The sequence below is a fragment of the Schistocerca piceifrons genome, chromosome 1 (assembly GCF_021461385.2).
Source record: "Schistocerca piceifrons isolate TAMUIC-IGC-003096 chromosome 1, iqSchPice1.1, whole genome shotgun sequence".
Lineage (NCBI taxonomy): Eukaryota > Metazoa > Arthropoda > Insecta > Orthoptera > Acrididae > Schistocerca > Schistocerca piceifrons.
The window spans coordinates 395,781,427-395,799,865 of record NC_060138.1 but is presented as its reverse complement, the minus strand read 5'-3'; the positions used below and the strand labels follow the sequence as shown (position 1 = coordinate 395,799,865).

Sequence of the window (18,439 nt, the reverse complement as noted above, 5' to 3'; positions counted from 1 at the left end):
CCATGTCATTTACAGTGCCTATGAATAGTTTATTCAATGTGTCAGCTCTTATAGTGCGATGGTGCTATTCATGGGTGCGGAATCTATTCTATGCTATCACATAGTAAATTTTCGTAACTGGCAACAGGACTAATGTGAATCTTCAAGCAACTGTTGCAATGCATCTGCAAAGATTTTTTGTGAATGTCTGGAACAACATTGTTGTCGACTGTGCTTCATGCCAGGCACAATAGGCAAGTTTACAATGCTTCCTTAGAGAATATGCTGTCTAATCCATTAGCTGTGTATTTATTAGTATGAAAAACATGTATTCATGCGTAATGGAGCTCCTCCATATTTCAATATTATACTCATTTACCTACTACATTACACATCCCATGACAGAGGGATTGCAAGGGCTGGACTAAGTCCCTGGCCTACATATTCTCTGTAACTAAACCCACTAAAATATTTAGCAGCAGGGGCATCGGTAGATAGAGTGTGTCGAACCCTCACGTGGTGGAGGTCTGTGAAAACAGGGACATATCAGTGCATCCAGGATGCAATGTGACTAAGTTGACGGATGTATCAATTGTGTGGGGGTGCATTTTGAACATTTCACACAAGAAATTGTTTTATGTGGCAAGTTAGTAAATTTTATTCTTGTGTGTTCCCCATGAAGAAAGTACTACAAAGAGTTGCAGATAATATCAACTAAAATGGACATAAAATGTTTCTGGTATATTAGTGTTATAGTATAATAAAATAATGAAATAGATGATAATAAAATGCGTGGCTTCTTAAAATGTATTGAATTAATGAGATTAATTTTTCGGCGTGAATGACAAGCACAATAAGCTGAGCTGTGCCTGGAAATAAGTCCGTATTAGTTCATATTATTTTGCAGGGCGGAGTAGTTTCTTTCTCCGCTGTAGATTTGTGCTTACCATTCTTTATAATACTATGTTTGGTCGCCGCGTTCACCTTTGAAGTCTTGACCGTGTTCCTATTAAGCTTATCAGATCTTCGTAATTTTCCAAAGTACACAGGTGGGCTTCAGTGATTGTAATTATTGTACTATTTGAAATAACAACTCACACGACCTTTCTGTTAATAAAACAATACTGTATTTTTCTAAACGGTGCACATATGAAATCCACACTCCTCACTTATTCATAGCGACCCCAAAATGGCGGTCTACAATTACTCGCTAAAAAATTGACGTGCTTCTCACTCTTTCACTAGCTGAGCGCGAATCCCTCCTCCCTCCTACCGGTACCAGAAAAAATCCTCTGTTTATTAACAACTGAAAGTCAAAAAATACATGACGGTAGGCATAGGCTCTATGATGGGCTACCGCTTCATCTTGTCTCTTTGCCTTTAAGGAAGACGAAAACATAAAGGAAATGCAAAAGGTTTATCACAGTGTGCACCACAGATTTTACAACATACATCCGGAAAGTGAGGCTTAATTTATGGTTCTCATAGTTTGTACTCCCAACACAATAAAAATTTAGTGCTGAAAATAAGAACTTATTCATCAACTCAATTTCCTTTCACCTTGTTTCTAACTTTCCATTCTTGTTGCCATTATATTAATGTACTCTTCCCACTAGTTTTAATTAAACAATTTTGTAATTTTTCCCCCACTGAATGCTGTGAGATACCAGTCTTCACAATCTTTAGGACAAAAAGGGATAATAAATTTTCTGTAGTTCCAATCTATCTACAAAGTTAAAGTGTAAATACAGAATACACCAGTGCATATAACTGTGACAAAATAACCATACAGATAGAATAAAAAAATTAGTTTGTCTTCCATCTTAATATTTGTTAATAATTTCAACTTTTGAACTAATACCATACCTAAGCCAGCACAGATCTCCACTTTTATCCTTGAAGCATTGATACAAGTATTATTGAAATATTCTAATGCTCTCAGAGCTTCCTCTTCTGTTTTATAGCCAATAAACCCAAAACGGCGAAATTTTCCATCTTTTGTATATTTCAGTTGCACATCAGTAATTACACCCTTTTCACTAAATATTTTCCTTATCTTCTCTTCTGTGACCTGAAAACAAATCTTTTTCATTAATGAGTGACAAAAATGTGCATCCTGATTATATTTCATTACAGTCTTAGATTCAAAGTTAAAACCAAAGTTTCAAAAACTTTGAATCTTGTATGTTTGTCTCTTGGAGAATGGCTGCAGACATATCAGTTTGCTTGGAAAAGATTTCTGTTGCATGCTACAATAATCTCTGATTTTATAGAGTTAGGCAAATTCCATTACTGTAAAAAATTAAAACAGTATTTTAGAATCCTATATAATTTGGGTATGCAGGAACTGAAGAAAGTTTAGAAAGAATAATTCATAAATAATGTTAATAAACAATTGTGACTGACAGCATTCCGGTCATAGAGCAGAGATGAGCTAAGCAGTAGTAGTACTTAAACCCTTATTCAGTAGTTTTCTTATGTGCTTCCCATTATAACTGAATGGTAGCTATTATTCATCTGTTTTCAGTTGTTTTATTTATTTTAATATACGAGTTAGCATATTTTGCAATCATTAGTGTAGAGCGAGATAATTTTATAGAGGAGATTTTACTGCTACTTTTTATTTTTCTTGGTTTATTTTGTATGTCTCACTATTATAGCAGGGCCACATGTAGGTAACTTAATCTCTTGTTGTGCCCTGTTTGTTCTTCCTTAAACAGTCTCCAACTACTTTAGTTAGTAAATTTTTTTGTGGTTTTATATGCCTTTTATGTAGCAGGAAATGGATATGGACTGTGCTTCCTGTGTGTAGACACAAGCTAAACGGGCCACTGTCCAGAAACATCTGTAAGCTCTGATGGCCATGGTTGACAGGCTTCAGGCTGCTGTTCTCACTTAGCAGCTACCCTGGGACACCAATGGCAAAAGCTACGATACCTCTAGTGCCATTTGAATCCCCTGGAAATCTCGATGTCACTAAATGTTCTAATGTACAACATTATCATCCTCACTTGAGGGTTGGTCGATTTGCGGGAGGGGAGCAAACAGCGAGGTCAGCGGTCCAGTCATATCAGGAAGGGATAGGGAAGGAAGTCAACCGTTCCTTTTAAAAGGAACCATCCTGGCATTTGCCTGAGGCAATTTAGGGACATCATAGAAAACCTACTTTAGGACAGCCAGATGTGGGTTTGAATCGTCATCCTCCCAAACGTGGGTCCCGTGCGCTAATGACTGCGCCACGTCGCTCAGTGACTTGAGGGTGAGTGGCAGACAGTGATGGGTTTGTTTATCGCTGGGTACAGGAAATACATAGAAACTGGCGTCAGAGTTCAGGAGGTCTCGTTTAAAACATGGAGAAGGCTCAGGCAGTGACTGCCAAATACACAAAGTGCAACAAGTTGCAAATGACGGCTCATGTGGTCATGAATAAGGCAATCCCCAGTTCTGATAGCTAGTTGGCAGGACTGGTGATGGCAGTTATCACTGTTCATGCAAGCGCAGCTCACTATTTGCAAAATCAAACTCATAATTGATCACAATGCTCTGGTTTGAAGCTGAGCGGCAGGTCTAAACTAGAAGCACAGATCAGAAGAGCTTTTTGGATTACAGAGTACATGTGGTATGCATTCTTTCAAGACTAGAGAAACCCCTTGTGAGTGTCAATGATGAGCTGCCTCCCGAAATCAAAAATAGTACAGCCACTTTACTCTCAGAAAAGAATTTTGAGCTTGCATATCAGAAAGAGAAAAATGTTGAAGTGCTGTTAGTAAAGTGCTGAAGCATTACTAATTCTGTGACTTTAACCATGGATATTCATACGTGAATCGGTAGACTGACTGCCACGAGTAATGTGTATAATGGGCAGGGGCATTACAAATGTAGCGTGTGGACAGTAAGTTGTAAGTGAGGGTCTTACAGAGATTGTGCCAGAGATAAGTCCCTGCAGTTGCACTATTCTCGTCCTTGGTGGCTCAGTCAGATAGAGCATGTGCCAAGTAAGCAGGAGATCCCGGGTTTGAGTCCCAGTCGGGGCACACTTTTCAACTGTCCCTGTTGATATTTATCAACACCTGTAAGCAGCTAATGGTCTGGATTTCATTGTAATTTCATTCTTCGAGATCTGCAAGATCACTAATGGTATCTGTTCTTTTGGACATGCCTGAAAGAAAAGATGCCATCTTCATATACTTTTAATATTGTCCGTCAGTTCATTAAAATACAACATGAACAGCAAGGGTCCCAATATACTTCCCTGGGGAACATCTGCTGATGACTCTCCAATGAAGATAACATGCTCCATCCTCCATACCAAAAAATCCTCGTCTTGTCACTAACTTCCCATGATACTCTATACAACCATATTTTTAATAATAAGTGTAGATGTGGTACTCAGTCAAATGCTTTTTAGAAGTTGAGAAATACTGTATCGACCTGACTACCTTGGTCCACAGCTTTCAACATGTCATGTAAGAAAAGTGCGAGTTGGATTTCACATGAGTGATGTTTTCAGAATCCATTGTGGTTGGTAGGGGGAAGGTCATTCTGTTCCAGATACGACATTACATTTGAGCTTTGAATATGATCTACAATTCTACAACAAATGGATATAATGGTAGGTTTGAAGCTCACTTCTGCTGCCATTCTTGTAGACAGATGTGTTTTCTCCTACCCAATGGGAACAGTTTGAGTGATCTATTGTATTTTATACTGATAAAGTGGCTGAGTCAGGCATGAATTTGGTATAAAATCTGATACAGATTCCACTGGGCCCTGGAGGTTTGTTCAATTTTAACGATTTCAGCTGTTTCCCAATGTCACAGCTCTAACATCTATTTCACTCACCTTTGCAGAGGTACAAGAAATAAGTTGGTGCAAAACTCCTGGATTTTCTTTGTTAAAGGAACATTTGAAAAACTGAGTTCAGCATTTCTGCTTTTGCTTAGCTACGATCAGTCCATCAGTATCTCGACATTTAATTTGACTATACTAACAGCCTTTACATTTTCTTTTAGGTTTTGTGAGAGAATTTCTGGTAATATTCTGCTACAGTAATCATTGCAGGCTTCATGCATTACGCTACAGAGAGCCAAATGTGTTTCATTCAACATCTCTCTCCCATGCTTTTTTTTACATTTGAATCACATCACTGGTCGCACTATGCACAAACACAAACTATACCACTTGTGCACACGTGCGATCATTCAACCACGGGCACACACACACACACACACACACACACACACACACAATAAATGTTAATTTTTTACTCTTCCCTAATCTGTATTATTAGAATAATCCTTTACTTTGTAGTATGGGTTATTTAAGAGGGATGCTTTAATTCACTTTTTAATTATTTGGATTGTATTCATCTCTAATCTTCTAGGCAATTTATTGTTCAGTTTTTTGTCTTCTGTTTGTTTACTGATTCTTGTGCCATGATCATAAATGCTGCTCTTTGAGGGATAATTGCTGATGCTCTTCTTGAAAAACATAACCAATGGTCAGGTGTACTAACATGGTGCAATTCGAATCCCCACGTTTAAACAGATATTTACAGGAAGCTCCATTATTGATTTTAGTTATTATTCTAATGACCCTTTTCTATAGGCTGAAGACTGTGTCCACATTTTGTGTATCGAACTCTCAAAACTTATTCCACAGCTGGGGATGGAATGCATGCAGGAATAGTTTGTCACTATGAGACATTGTCTATTACACACTAAAGAAAGGAATCTAAGGACATGGCATGCTGATGACATGTTCTTTGCTAGTGTAGTTATGTGTTTATTCCACTTCAGGTGAAAGTCAATATTAATTCTCAAAAATGTTGTGTTTACTTTGCAATCCATGAAATTTTCATCAGCATTCAACTTTACAGCTAATTCTTTTCCTTTATTATGCAGAAATTCATGCCATTTGTTTTCTCTATATTCGGTGTAAGTTTATTGCATGATTCATTGTTAAGTTTTCATTTGCTTTCTCTACTACAAGTTCTTGCATTCTATCTGTGATTACAATGTTGTTATCATCAGCAAAACAAATTTTTCTCCGTGCGTAACATTTTTATATTAACCCCAACATGGTGCCCTGACGAACTCTTATGTTAGTATACTTGGAGATTTACTGGCCAAACACACAATGCTGGGATTGCAGTTTGCAGAGATTGGAGTGAGGGGTAGTGTTCAACAGGATGGGTAGAGGCAGAAGAGGGGTGGAAAGCAGATGGAAGGTTTGGGGAAGAGTGGCTGAAGGTCCAGAGGGAGGCAGCAGGTGTGCGGAACAGGAATGCTAGAGGGAGAGGTAGCAGAGATACAACATAAGAATTGTGACACACGGGTACCAGAGCTGGTATTTTTGTGTAGCACATGATGACGATGGCACAGTGAAGTGTACTGGGAGCAAAGGTATATGAGACTTTTGAATACAGGGTGTGGATCAGCTAGTTAGCAGAGATTGAAGCTAGGAGGATCATTAGAAAGAAGGATGTGTTGCAAGGATAATTCATATTTACGTAGTTCTCAACATAGAATCCAATCCCTGCTCAAATCCTTATGTCCATCTCAGACTCGCAGAATATTTCCTCCGAATCCATTTCCCTTTTCACCTCCTCCCTCCCCCCACATACACACCCAACTTCTTACTACATGATTGCCAAAATCCATAAACCCAATGATTCTGGGCACCCCATTGTATCTGGTTACTGTGCTCTCACTGAAAGAATCTTATTCTTGTCAACTATCACCTTAAACCAACTGCTGACTGCCTAGTTTCTCATATAAAAGACACAAACCACTTCCTCAACTGACTTGAGCAGCCCCACCCCATTACCACCTTGGCCCCTATTCGTCACTATTAACAACACTTACCTACACACCAACGTCTCCGATGCCCATGGCTTATCTACTATTCAACACTACCTCTCTCAATGTCCTAACTTCAAACACTTTATCTCATTCCTTACACATATAACGAATCAAATCCTCACAAGTAACTACTTTTCCTCTGAGGGGGATATATGTACACAAATCTGCAGTGCGGCCATGGGCACCCTCTTATGTCCATCTGTTTACGGACCATTTAGAGGAATCTTCCTAGCTCCCCAAAACCCCAAACCCCTTGTCTTCAGGCTCATTGACAATATCCTCATGGTCTGGACCAGCACACGCTATCCTTATTCCTCCACAACCTCAACACCTCCCCCATTCACTCAACTGATCCTACTCTATCCCAATGTAACACCTTTCTACACATTATCACTCAGACTTCTGTTGTTATCAAGCCCATTAGCCATCAACAGTACCTGCATTTTGGCAACTGTCATCCCTTCACACCAAAAACTCACTGCCATACAGTCTGGCCACCCATGGATGGCACATATACAGTGATGAGAATTCCCTTACTCAATATGCTGAACATCTCACAAAGGACTTAACAGACAGCACTATCCCCCAAACCTACTTTGGAAACAGATTTCCTGTGCCATATCCTCACACAGCCTAATCCTCTCACTACCCCACACCAAACTGCGAAGCAGCACTCCTGTACCAGCCATCATCCCAGACTAGAGTTACTTAACCACATCTTTCACCAGAACTTCGACTATCTATCATTGTGCCTGGAAATGAGGGATACCCTACCTACAATTCTTAATACCCCTCTTAGTAGTATTCTGCTGCTCATCATACCTACTACCTGTCCAATTCACCCACCTAGCACATCCTATTCCACTTCTGACACAAGCTTATTCTATCCCGTCAGACGCTACGCACTTGTGAAAGCAACCATTTCACATACCAGCTCTGACGCAATTTTGGGACAGCATTTCATGGGGAAAGACTACCAACCAGGTGTCCACTAGAATGAGTGACCACTGCCTAACACTGTGCCAGTAGAAGAATTGACAACCCAGTGGCAGAATATGCTGCCGAGAACAAAATGCTCATGTTCAATGGCTGATGTACAGCCTACACCATCTGGATCTCACTCTCATCCCCCCCCCCCCCTTCCCCAACACCTACATAGATGGGAGTTATTCTTGCAACACAATCTTCATTTCCATAATCCTCCTGGCTTCAGTCTCCACTGCATCCACATCCTCTACTCAACATTTTCTCCTTCCTCTAACTTATCATACCTTCCCAATCAACTCCTCCACATCATCATCAAGTGTTGCATGACCTCACCAAAAGCAGTGTCTGTCTGCCACTTTTTTACCTGGTGCACCTGCTGCCTCCGTACAAGCCATCAGCCACCTTTCGTGTGTGTGTGTGTGTGTGTGTGTGTGTGTTACCTCCTCACCTCAGTTGTTACTCAGTGGTGACATTGCGTTACTGATAGTGTCATCTGTCGGAGCTGGTAGAGTGTAACACATTCTTTACTACTTCCAAGGAGTAAATGCATCCCAAGTATCAATAGTTTTTTATATATTCGATTTCTTGATTTTGGAAACAGTGAGGGAAGATAGTAAATAACAACAGCTTGGACGGAAGAACAAGAACTGCCATGAAAGCCAAGATGTTCAAAAGTTACCCCATCTAATCTACATCTACATTTATACACCGCATGCCACCCAACGGTGTGTGGCGGAGGGTACTTTACGTGCCACTGTCATTACCTCCCTTTCCTGTTCCAGTCGCGTATGGTTCGCGGGAAGAACGACCGCCGGAAAACCTCCGTGCCCGCGAATCTCTCTAATTTAACATTCGTGATCTCCTTGGGAGGTATAAGTAGCGGGAAACAATATATTTGATACCTCATCCAGAAACGCAGCCTTTCGAAACCTGGACAGCAAGCTACACCGCAATGCACAGTGCCTCTCTTGCAGAGTCTGCCACTTGAGTTTGCTAAACATCTCCGTAATGCTATCGTGCTTACCAAATAACCCTGTGATGAAACATGCCGCTCTTCTTTGGATCTTCTCTATCTCCTCTGTCAACCCGACCTAGTATGGATCCCACACTGATGAGCAATACTCAAGTATAGGTCGAACAAGTGTTTTGTAAGCCACCTCCTTTGTTGATGGACTACATTTTCTAAGGACTCTCCCAATGAATCTCACCCTGGCACCTGCCTTACCAGCAATTAATTTTATATGATCATTCCACTTCAAATCGTTCCGCACGCATACTCCCAGATATTTTACAGAAGTAACTGCTACCAGTGTTTGTTCCACTATCATATAATCATACAATAAAGGATCCTCCTTTCTATGTATTCACAATACATTACATTTGTCTACATTAAGAGTCAGTTGCCCCTCCCTGCACCAAGTGCCTATCCGCTGCAGATCTTCCTGCATTTCGCTGCAATTTTCTAATGCTGCAACTTCTCTGTATACTACAGCGTCAACCACGAAAAGCCGCATGGAACTTCTGACACTAATGAAATAACAATCTCTTTGTGTTATCTGTACATAGCAGACAACTTAAAGTCTGAGAACAAGATGACAGTGCAAAGAAAAGAGGGTGAATTTACAGAACAAACTGCAATAAAGTGCCACTGGTGTTTGGATCCAGGTGAATGAAACTTAAGACATAGTGGCTAAGTAGGTAAATGTTTGACCTAATGTAGCTAACATACCTCAGTACCATCTTCAAGTCACACATGTGTGTGTGTGTGTGTGTGTGTGTGTGTGTGTGTGTGTTTTCATTGCCCCTGTCTACAACTCAATGTGGCATCTTTAAGATGAGTAGCAATCCATCCTCATCCTTCTATTGTATATTTAAGTATGGTGCCCAGAGACAAATGTACTGTTCACTCCTTTCCACTGGAAGGGCAGTTCATTGTGAGTATGCCAACAAGTACACAGGTGTAGATCAAAGTAGATGAGATTTGTACAATGTTTTTATCTGGTAAGGTTGCTGAAACTGTAATCATCCATCACATATCTATGAAAGGGATTCCTTCAGATAAAGCAGCATGGTCAGCAAACAACACAGTACTGCATCCACTGAGTGACAACGTCATCAATGTGGCCAAGAACAAGCCCCCAGGAAATAAACAACACAGCAGAAAAAAATTACCAAAACAGATACTGACAAACGAATGGGACAAAAACAGAAATAGTGAAACTGTGGATGAAGGTGTTACTGTTATTGATGCCTTTAAATATATTTACAAAACTTAAAAATAGGGGTAAAGTAAAGTTATATGGCATGGTTGGCTGTATGGCATGGGTAGTTTCAACTGCCTAATTGGAAAGGTTTTTCTTCCTTTCTGCACACTAGCATATTTACCTCGTGAAGTGTGAGAGATCTGTGGTGACTAGTGGGTGTGCATATAGCGTGGTGTCACAGTTGTGTGTACGATGACGATAGAAGGAATAGAATGAAACCCAGAGTTAGTACATAGCCCACCCTTGAGTAGCACCAAAGGGTTTATCGATGGACTTAATGTCCCATACCAACAGACTGATCATCATCATATTTACCTCGTGAAGTGTGAGAGATATGTGGTGACTGTAGTGGGTGTGTGTGTATAGCACGGTGTCACAATTGTGTGTACGATGATGATAGAAGGAAGAGAATGAAACCGAGTGTTAGAACATAGCCCATCCCTCTCGAGTAGCACCAAAGGGATTATCGATGGACTTAATGTCCCATTCCAACAGACTAATCATCATCAACAGCGCCACGTGCCCTCGCTCCATAAAACACAGAATAGCAGTTTGGAATTTAATCCAGGCACATTGATCAGGAACTTAACCACTAGCTCTCTTCAGCTTGCAGCCAAGTACTACAGCTTGAATATAATAACTTTGTGGCTGAAAGTTGCAGTGGCAGGGAACAGTGTTGCTGATGTGCAGTCAGCCACTCTAGACAAGGCTCTGCATGCACCTACAAAACAGGCAACACAGCAAGCAAATGACTTATGAGGGAAAACTACGACAGACTGGCAGTTGGCCCCTACCACTCAACTATCTGACATGTCAATCACAAAGTTGTTTGAATACAGGGACAGAATAATAAAAAAGCCTCAGGAATTGGAAAATTTTGTAAATTACTATTTCTCTGGTATGGCACAGAAGTTTCAACAAAATCGTCTTAAACAAATGTAGCACACTCAATAACGTACACAGGAAACACAATGTTAATGACTTTTCCTTTACAGGCATGTAGAACTTTACCGTTCATTTATTTCACACACTCATGATTTCAACTTTATAGGCATTCTCAAGTGCATGTTGAAATGTTGCAAAATATCTGACACTCCGTGTCACTGAAACTTCCTGGCAGATTAAAACTGCGTGCCCGACCGAGACTCGAACTCGGTCCCGAGTTCGAGTCTCGGTCGGGCACGCAGTTTTAATCTGCCAGGAAGTTTCATATCAGCGCACACTCCGCTGCAGAGTGAAAATCTCATTCTGGACTCCGTGTCACTGTTGATGTTTGTTTCTCTCAAAGACAATGTTGTTGTTTCTCACAACTGAGCTTGAAAGCAGGAAGACAACACAGAAATTAAAAAATAACAAGTCAGTAGACATAGATGAGGTTTCAGTCTCTGTTTTGAAGGCATGCACAGAGAGCACAAAAGCCCCATTAACCAAAATAAACAAGTCTTTCAGTTCAGGCATTTTCCCAAAGTACCTAAGATGATGTGAAGAGTACTGGAAACTACAGGCCAGTTTCACTACTGTCTGCATTCTCAAAAAGAATTGAAACACTCATGAAAGATATCAGACTAATGAGTTATATGAGTAAATACAACCTTCTAAACAAGGCCAAATTTGGTTTCCAAAGTGGGAGAGGTACAAAATCAGAGTCCATGAAAGTCATTATTGAATATCTCGACAAGGATAATTGTGTTACAGGTGCATTTTAGATTTGTCGATGACTTTTTGCACCTTTGGTTATAAAATACTACTAAACAAGCTAGAAGCACTAGATGCACAAAGACCTAGCAAAAGAATGGATCTAGTCTTACTTGGAAAACATGGTGCAAAAAGTAGAGATAATTCACATATCTGCTGACGTTAAATTTGTAACCTTAGTGGCAGTGTATTGAGTCCAGGTCTGTTCATAATAAATATCAACGACTTAACAGACAGTGTAAGACATGAAGAAAATGTTCTCTTTGCTAATGACAGCAACATCAGAGTTGCCGATAAAACACCAGAACTCCAATTAGAGAATGCTAACGAAACACTCAATGGGCAGTATATACTACACTAACAATGAACATAAAGAAAACAAATAGTATGCACTTTAGCTTAAACAAGGAACACAACTGCTGAAGGAGTCTTTAAGGAGACCAAACAGTTAAGGTCATCAGTCTCCTATTCACCTCTCCTCCTCCAGACAGAAGCAGCGCAAACAATGTGCCTGCATGTAGAGTAACTACTGTGTGCAAGCTTGAAAAAGTGTTGTCAATGCTTGTATAGTGTGTATCTGAGGCGGTACATGGGAACTTGCCCAGTGTTCACCTAGTCGAATGTGAGAAACCACCTTAGAACCACACCCATGCTAGCCAGCACACCAACCCCTTGTCATTGAAGTGCCAGGTAGATTCGATACAGGACTAGCCCATCTCCCTGAACTGGAAGCGGTCATATTAACATGCGTGGCCACCTGGGTGGATGGGGAACACAATTCTGTCACATTAAACACAGATGATAAATTTATGTATTGTGTAACATACACAGAGATTTTAGGCATGAATACTGATAGTCAATTAAGATGGAATGAACACAAAAAGATGCTGCAAAAAGTTCGCTCTTAGTGTTCTTTTATCATTCTGTAACAGCCAATATCTTGCAGTAACATACTATTCCTAAATACACGCAGTTCTTAGGTGTGGGATCCTTTGCTGGGGATCGAAGGCACAAAACATTGGTGTTACAGCTAAGCATCTGATTTCACCCTTCTGCTTTGACCCATGGTGTCATCAATATGGCAGAAATGGTTACTTCCAGCATATATAAAACAACATCACTACATACACATGCCAACAAACATGAAGAAAAACAGGGAACCACCGGAACTCTCATCAATTTCATGTTGTTGCCATAAACATGACACCTTAACATATACAGCAACAAGACCAAAAATCTGCAGAAACTGCATGACAAACATTATATCACCCACCTCAAAGCATAATGATAAACTTCACTGTCATGGACATATGCAACAAAAAAGCAGTTTCACACAACAAACATCAAACTAATCAGACCTAACAAAACTGCCAAACACCTAAACAAAAAATCTTAATAACTCAGTGAAAAACTCAAATGAACCCAATACCACATATTAAACTCAGTACATCCACATCCACCACCATAGGCCACCATCAAATACAACACGATATCTGCAGGGACAACCAACACAACAACTCCATACCGTAGTGATGTCACACACCACAACACTATTATGTCACGGGTCAAAGCAGATGGATGGAACTGTAGAAAAGGGCCATACAAATAACAATTGGAGTTAACCGTCAGGCTCTGTGTAAAGAACTGTTTAAAAAATTGGGTATTCTTACTGCACCAGGAGAGTATATCTACTAATTTATTGTATATATCGTGGAAAACATCACTAACAATTTCACTAATAGGTCTATACATATTCATGCAACAAGAGCCAGTTTGGACTCACATTTAGCAAGGAAAAACAAACAAACAAAAAAAATTGAAATTACATTTTCTATCAGGGAATAGTAAGGTACAATAAAGTGACCAAGGAGATGAAAAAGATTACTAAAATGGATCTGTTTGAAAATATAGATAAATATTCCTCATCGGTAATGCAAAGTGCACAATCCAAGATTACTTTGAGGACTCTTCAGTAGTGATTAATAATGAAAGGGGGGTAACAACATCTCATCACATGCCCAGTGATGTGTCAAGCTCTGTAGAGCATATAATAATGTCTTGTGATTCTCCTGAGTTCAACATCGCACTCATCGTAGAGGGATGTTGACTCAGTTCTTCAGATAGACTGAGGGTATTACATGAAGACATGCATGGGGAACAGAGACGTGTTTACACGCCTGGAGTCACTTTTGTGAACGGACTAGAGTTAGTGCAAGGAGCAGGGTAGCAAGTTCATAGTTCCGAAGTCCCCAGGGCGTGTCCTTGATGTGTGCAGCGATGAAGAGTGAAATTGTACAATAGGGTGCAACTGAAGGAGGCAGTGCTGTTGTTAAGATACTAAACTCATATTTGGGGGAGTAGAGTTTGTTCTGTCTGGATATTCTCATGTAGGTTCTCCTAAACAATTTCAGGCAAATGATGAGACAGTTCCTTCATCAAGGCTTGGTCCAACAGCCTGTTCTATTCTCATAAGGCATTCTTAGACAGCCTGATCAGAGTGTAGTGTTGAAAATTTCTTTCACAATCAGGATTCAAACCCACTTATCTATGAGTCAAGGCGACTGCACAAGTGCTTTCATAGATTCATATATGTGAGCTCACTCATCAAGGCACGACTGCTGTATCGCAACGTTCAGTACTCACACTGACTTCACAGTGCTTAGATAGGTCTAGTACAATTGATCCAAGCCATTATTTCCCTCAAAGGGTTTACTAGACATAAAAATTTTAGTGAACAGCACAATCCAAGCTACTGTCCACAATAAGTGAATGACATATTGTTAATACAAAACATCAAAAGCTGAGCACAACACCATGACAGATGCCATCTCTATAACACTTGACATCAAACTTCTAAGATTATATGGATAATTTAAGTACGTTTACACGTTTTGACAGACCAATAATAAATGAAATACAATACGAGCATATCTGTGCAACAGTGCTTTGTATCCAAGTTTACATTTATATGATTCTTATTACATCTGTTTACTAAAGAACGGAAATTAAGTATTCATTGAAAAATTTGGACGATAAAGAATTTACGGACGTCAACAGTTTGTACTTTACAATTTAAGAAAAACATACAAATCTTGACAAATATATTTGTTTTGTTATCTGCATTGAAACCAGAATGTACTATGGTTTTAGATGCAAAATAAATTGCCTATAGAATTGGTAGCAGTTCCCTCCGACTTATTTAAACAGAGAATGTATAGTTGTTTATCCATTAATACTTTTCACTCAGTAATGAAACTTATGAACGCGAAAATGTGACAGCATAGTAGTAATTCTTTAGGGAGTGTACCACAATTTCTTTACTGCTGTCGATGTAAAACGCTTTCTTCAAATTGTTTCACCTTCAATATTGTTCTTTATAGGAAATTTATTGTGATTTTAGCTTTTAAGAACAAGTTTTTTTATGTATATGCTGTATATTTATATACAGCTGTAACCCGAAGACTATTTCTAGAGCAGTTGAACGGAAATAACACTTTATTTATTCTATACCGTTCGCGACCAGTGTCGTGTCGTTTCTACCAAGCTGTGACAAAAAGAGATATAGCGTACCACTTCGTAAATTTGCAGTCACAAAATGCACAAAGTTAGTAATTACTCACACTCTGTGGAAGATTCTTTACTACTAAACGCGACATTCTTGAACACCGTCAGTCACATCCCACAATAACAAAAATCGCCAGTTCTCTTTCTATCACGCTCCGCCCTCCTACGACGTTGACAAACATAAACATTCTACACGACGCACGTGTAGATAACACCAAAGACAGTCTCTTTCAAAGATGGTAACGTAGACGTTCAGGTTAAAAAATTCTCACACGCAAAATTGAAGTGTAAAATTTAATTAAACCATTTCATCGACTAAATCATTCATCAAGAAACTTACAAATACAGATACACATTAGCCACAGCAGTTGTCAAGATGTTTACCTCGCCCCCAATCCACTTTATGAAAATGACAGATTAGTAATGGCAAATTCTAAATAGCCGTCACATCATATCACGTCGCGTCACATCGTGATACCTCAAAACATTTCGCAATGCGTTTCAAATAGTGACATTCTCGCAGGTCGACAACGGAATGTCACGTCACGTCACGTTCCGATACGTCAAGATTCCTAGGTAAGGACGTTTTGGGGGTGTCGCTGTCAGGTAATATCGAAAGTTAACCTATTACCAAAGCGCCCATACAAGTAATAGTAGTGAATATTGTGCTTTTGTGTCTTTGTAATCTCTCTCTCTCTCTCTCTCTCTCTCTCTCTCTCTCTCTCTCTCTCTCTCTCTCTCTCTCTCACACACACACACACACACACACACACACACACACACACACACAGATGTATTAATTTACTTATTTCGTGATCCAAAGATCCATTCCCGAACAGTGCAAGCGGGTCAAGTTTTGCAAATTATTGTTTATACATAATTACATTGAATTTACGATATGAAATGTATAAATAATATATGAGTAACTTAAAATATGAGCAACTACTCAGTCTTATTTAGAAATACACACACACACACACACACACACACACACACACACAGAAGCTATGCTGTACACAAATGACACTATACATTGTGACTAAGAAATTCAACTTTGCTACAATAACATCCATCCAGAAGTAACTGTCTCAGTTTTTCTTCAAACTTTGGTAGTTTTCAACCAAATCTTGAATTTGTGATGGAAGGGTATTAAAAATCTTTCTACAACTGTACAGAACTTCTCTCTATGCTGTACATTTAATTTTAGATCACATTTCCTCCAGGTGTTATAATTATGGTATGAACTATGGTTTTGAGTCAGTTGCTGTTTTTAGTAACAAAGGGAAAACATATTTCACAGTTGTTGTAAATATTTTAAGATTTTTAAACAGATTTCTCGATGAGTGCCTAAGATGGATTCCACATATAATTCTTACAGTTCGCTTCTGTCCACAGAATGCTTCTTTTGCTAATGGTCGATTTCACCAGAATATTATACCATAGGTAATATGTGGATGAAAATAGCCAAAGTATGCTGTTTCTATTGTGCTCATTTCCCTATTGCCAGATATAATTCTTAAAGTAAATATTACAGTGCTTGATCTTTTGGACAGGTACTGAATATGGTAGTGCCACTTAAGACTGCTGTCCATATGCAGATCCAAAAAATTGGATAGTTTTTTATTGTTTCCCTTTGTTTTTGTGGCAAATTATAAATTTCTCAGAATGACTTGGATATTTTTTCGACTGAGTGGTCTTCCCTCAGCAATTTCAGATATCAGAGAGCAAAAAAAAAAAATTAGGTTTTACAGTTCCAGAGGAGAGCTGACACTGATATTATATATATAAATTAGAACATAATCAGGTGAAACTGTTTTCAATCAATTGCGTGTTAAATGATACATTCAGCTCTAATTAAGGAGAAAAAGACAGGTGTTTATAACATTGTTACCTATGTAAGAAATAATGACAAGGATAAGGTAAACGGATCTCTATTTGTTCCCTTATAAATATGTGTTCATATTTATAGATTTTTGTTAGCAAATAAATGTCGATGTTCTGAAATTCTTTTTCAATTCTCAGCACTTTACCACACAAAATTGATAAGAGCAAACGTTATGAAGTTTGCTTTGGCCAGTCATCTACTATAGTGTTGTTAGTTCGTCACTTCTGATACTGTACTCCGACATGTTGTATCTCGAATGGTAACTCATAACCTCACTTTTATTATTCACTAGTGGGCTAAGTGAACCGACAAGAAGTAACATGACAGACAGTATGAAACCATCCTGCTATGATGTTGCTGTGATATGATATGACCAGCTGGCCAGTGTGAATTGGCCTTAACTTTGCGACAGTATATTGTTACTGTTGTAAATACCACACTGTGTACAAAGTTGGGACCTTGTATGGGCGCTCAGTTGAGTGGCCCACAGACCAAACATCATCATCACTACGCATCAATATGAGAAAACTACGATACAGTCAATCAGAGCTCGTTTTTACGAGTCAGAGTGTCTCTGTACAACTTAATATTTCTGTTTTAAATGGCTGATGCCCTTCTTACTGGGCTATTTTGTTCTAAAAGTTACAGAACTGTTCCTTTTAGAACAAACTCATGCCAGTATGTAGGACACCAGTGATTTGAAACAAAAATTGTGGTGGTTCAGTGGTTAAATACTAGACTACCCTCTCAGTCAGTTTCTTCAAGCCGATGTGCTCAGGCACAAGTGCAAGTGACTATACAGTGAATTGAAACAAAGCAGTGTGTTAATGTCTAGAGCACTGTCGTTTGCTCTATGCACCTATGATATTCAATACAAATAAAAACGACAATGTACATAAGATACATTATTCTGAAATGAAAGTTAGTAGAATATGTTGTGAACATGTTGATGTCCACAATTGGATGTACTAACATTAGCGTTTTTCAGATGATGATGTTTCTGGAATTCATTTCAATTATGAGATGGGAATGTTGCATCTTGAATGGAAAGCCAAAGCTACATGTCCAGAAATTGTGAATTGATTTAGTGGTTGACTTACAGTGTAACATCAAACTCAAAGCAGTAGTAATCATTTGTTTAGAAGGACTTTAGATAGAAATGTCAGAAATTTTAACACTTTGAAAGAACTAATTAATTTATT

General features: G+C 39.1%; 1 protein-coding gene across 1 annotated transcript in view; it reads right to left on the bottom strand.

Moving 5' to 3' along the window:
* The window catches only part of LOC124785461 (probable RNA-binding protein 19), a 115,616-nt gene extending 100,062 nt beyond the window's left edge, over nucleotides 1–15,554 (bottom strand). The window contains exons 1-2 of the mRNA XM_047254183.1: nucleotides 15,409–15,554; nucleotides 1,846–2,050 (exon numbers count right to left, since the gene is read on the bottom strand). Of these exons, the coding sequence (XP_047110139.1) occupies nucleotides 1,846–2,050; nucleotides 15,409–15,444 (241 nt within the window). The 5' untranslated portion in view covers nucleotides 15,445–15,554. The remainder of the gene's footprint in view (nucleotides 1–1,845; nucleotides 2,051–15,408) is intronic.
* Nucleotides 15,555–18,439: the final 2,885 nt, after the last annotated feature.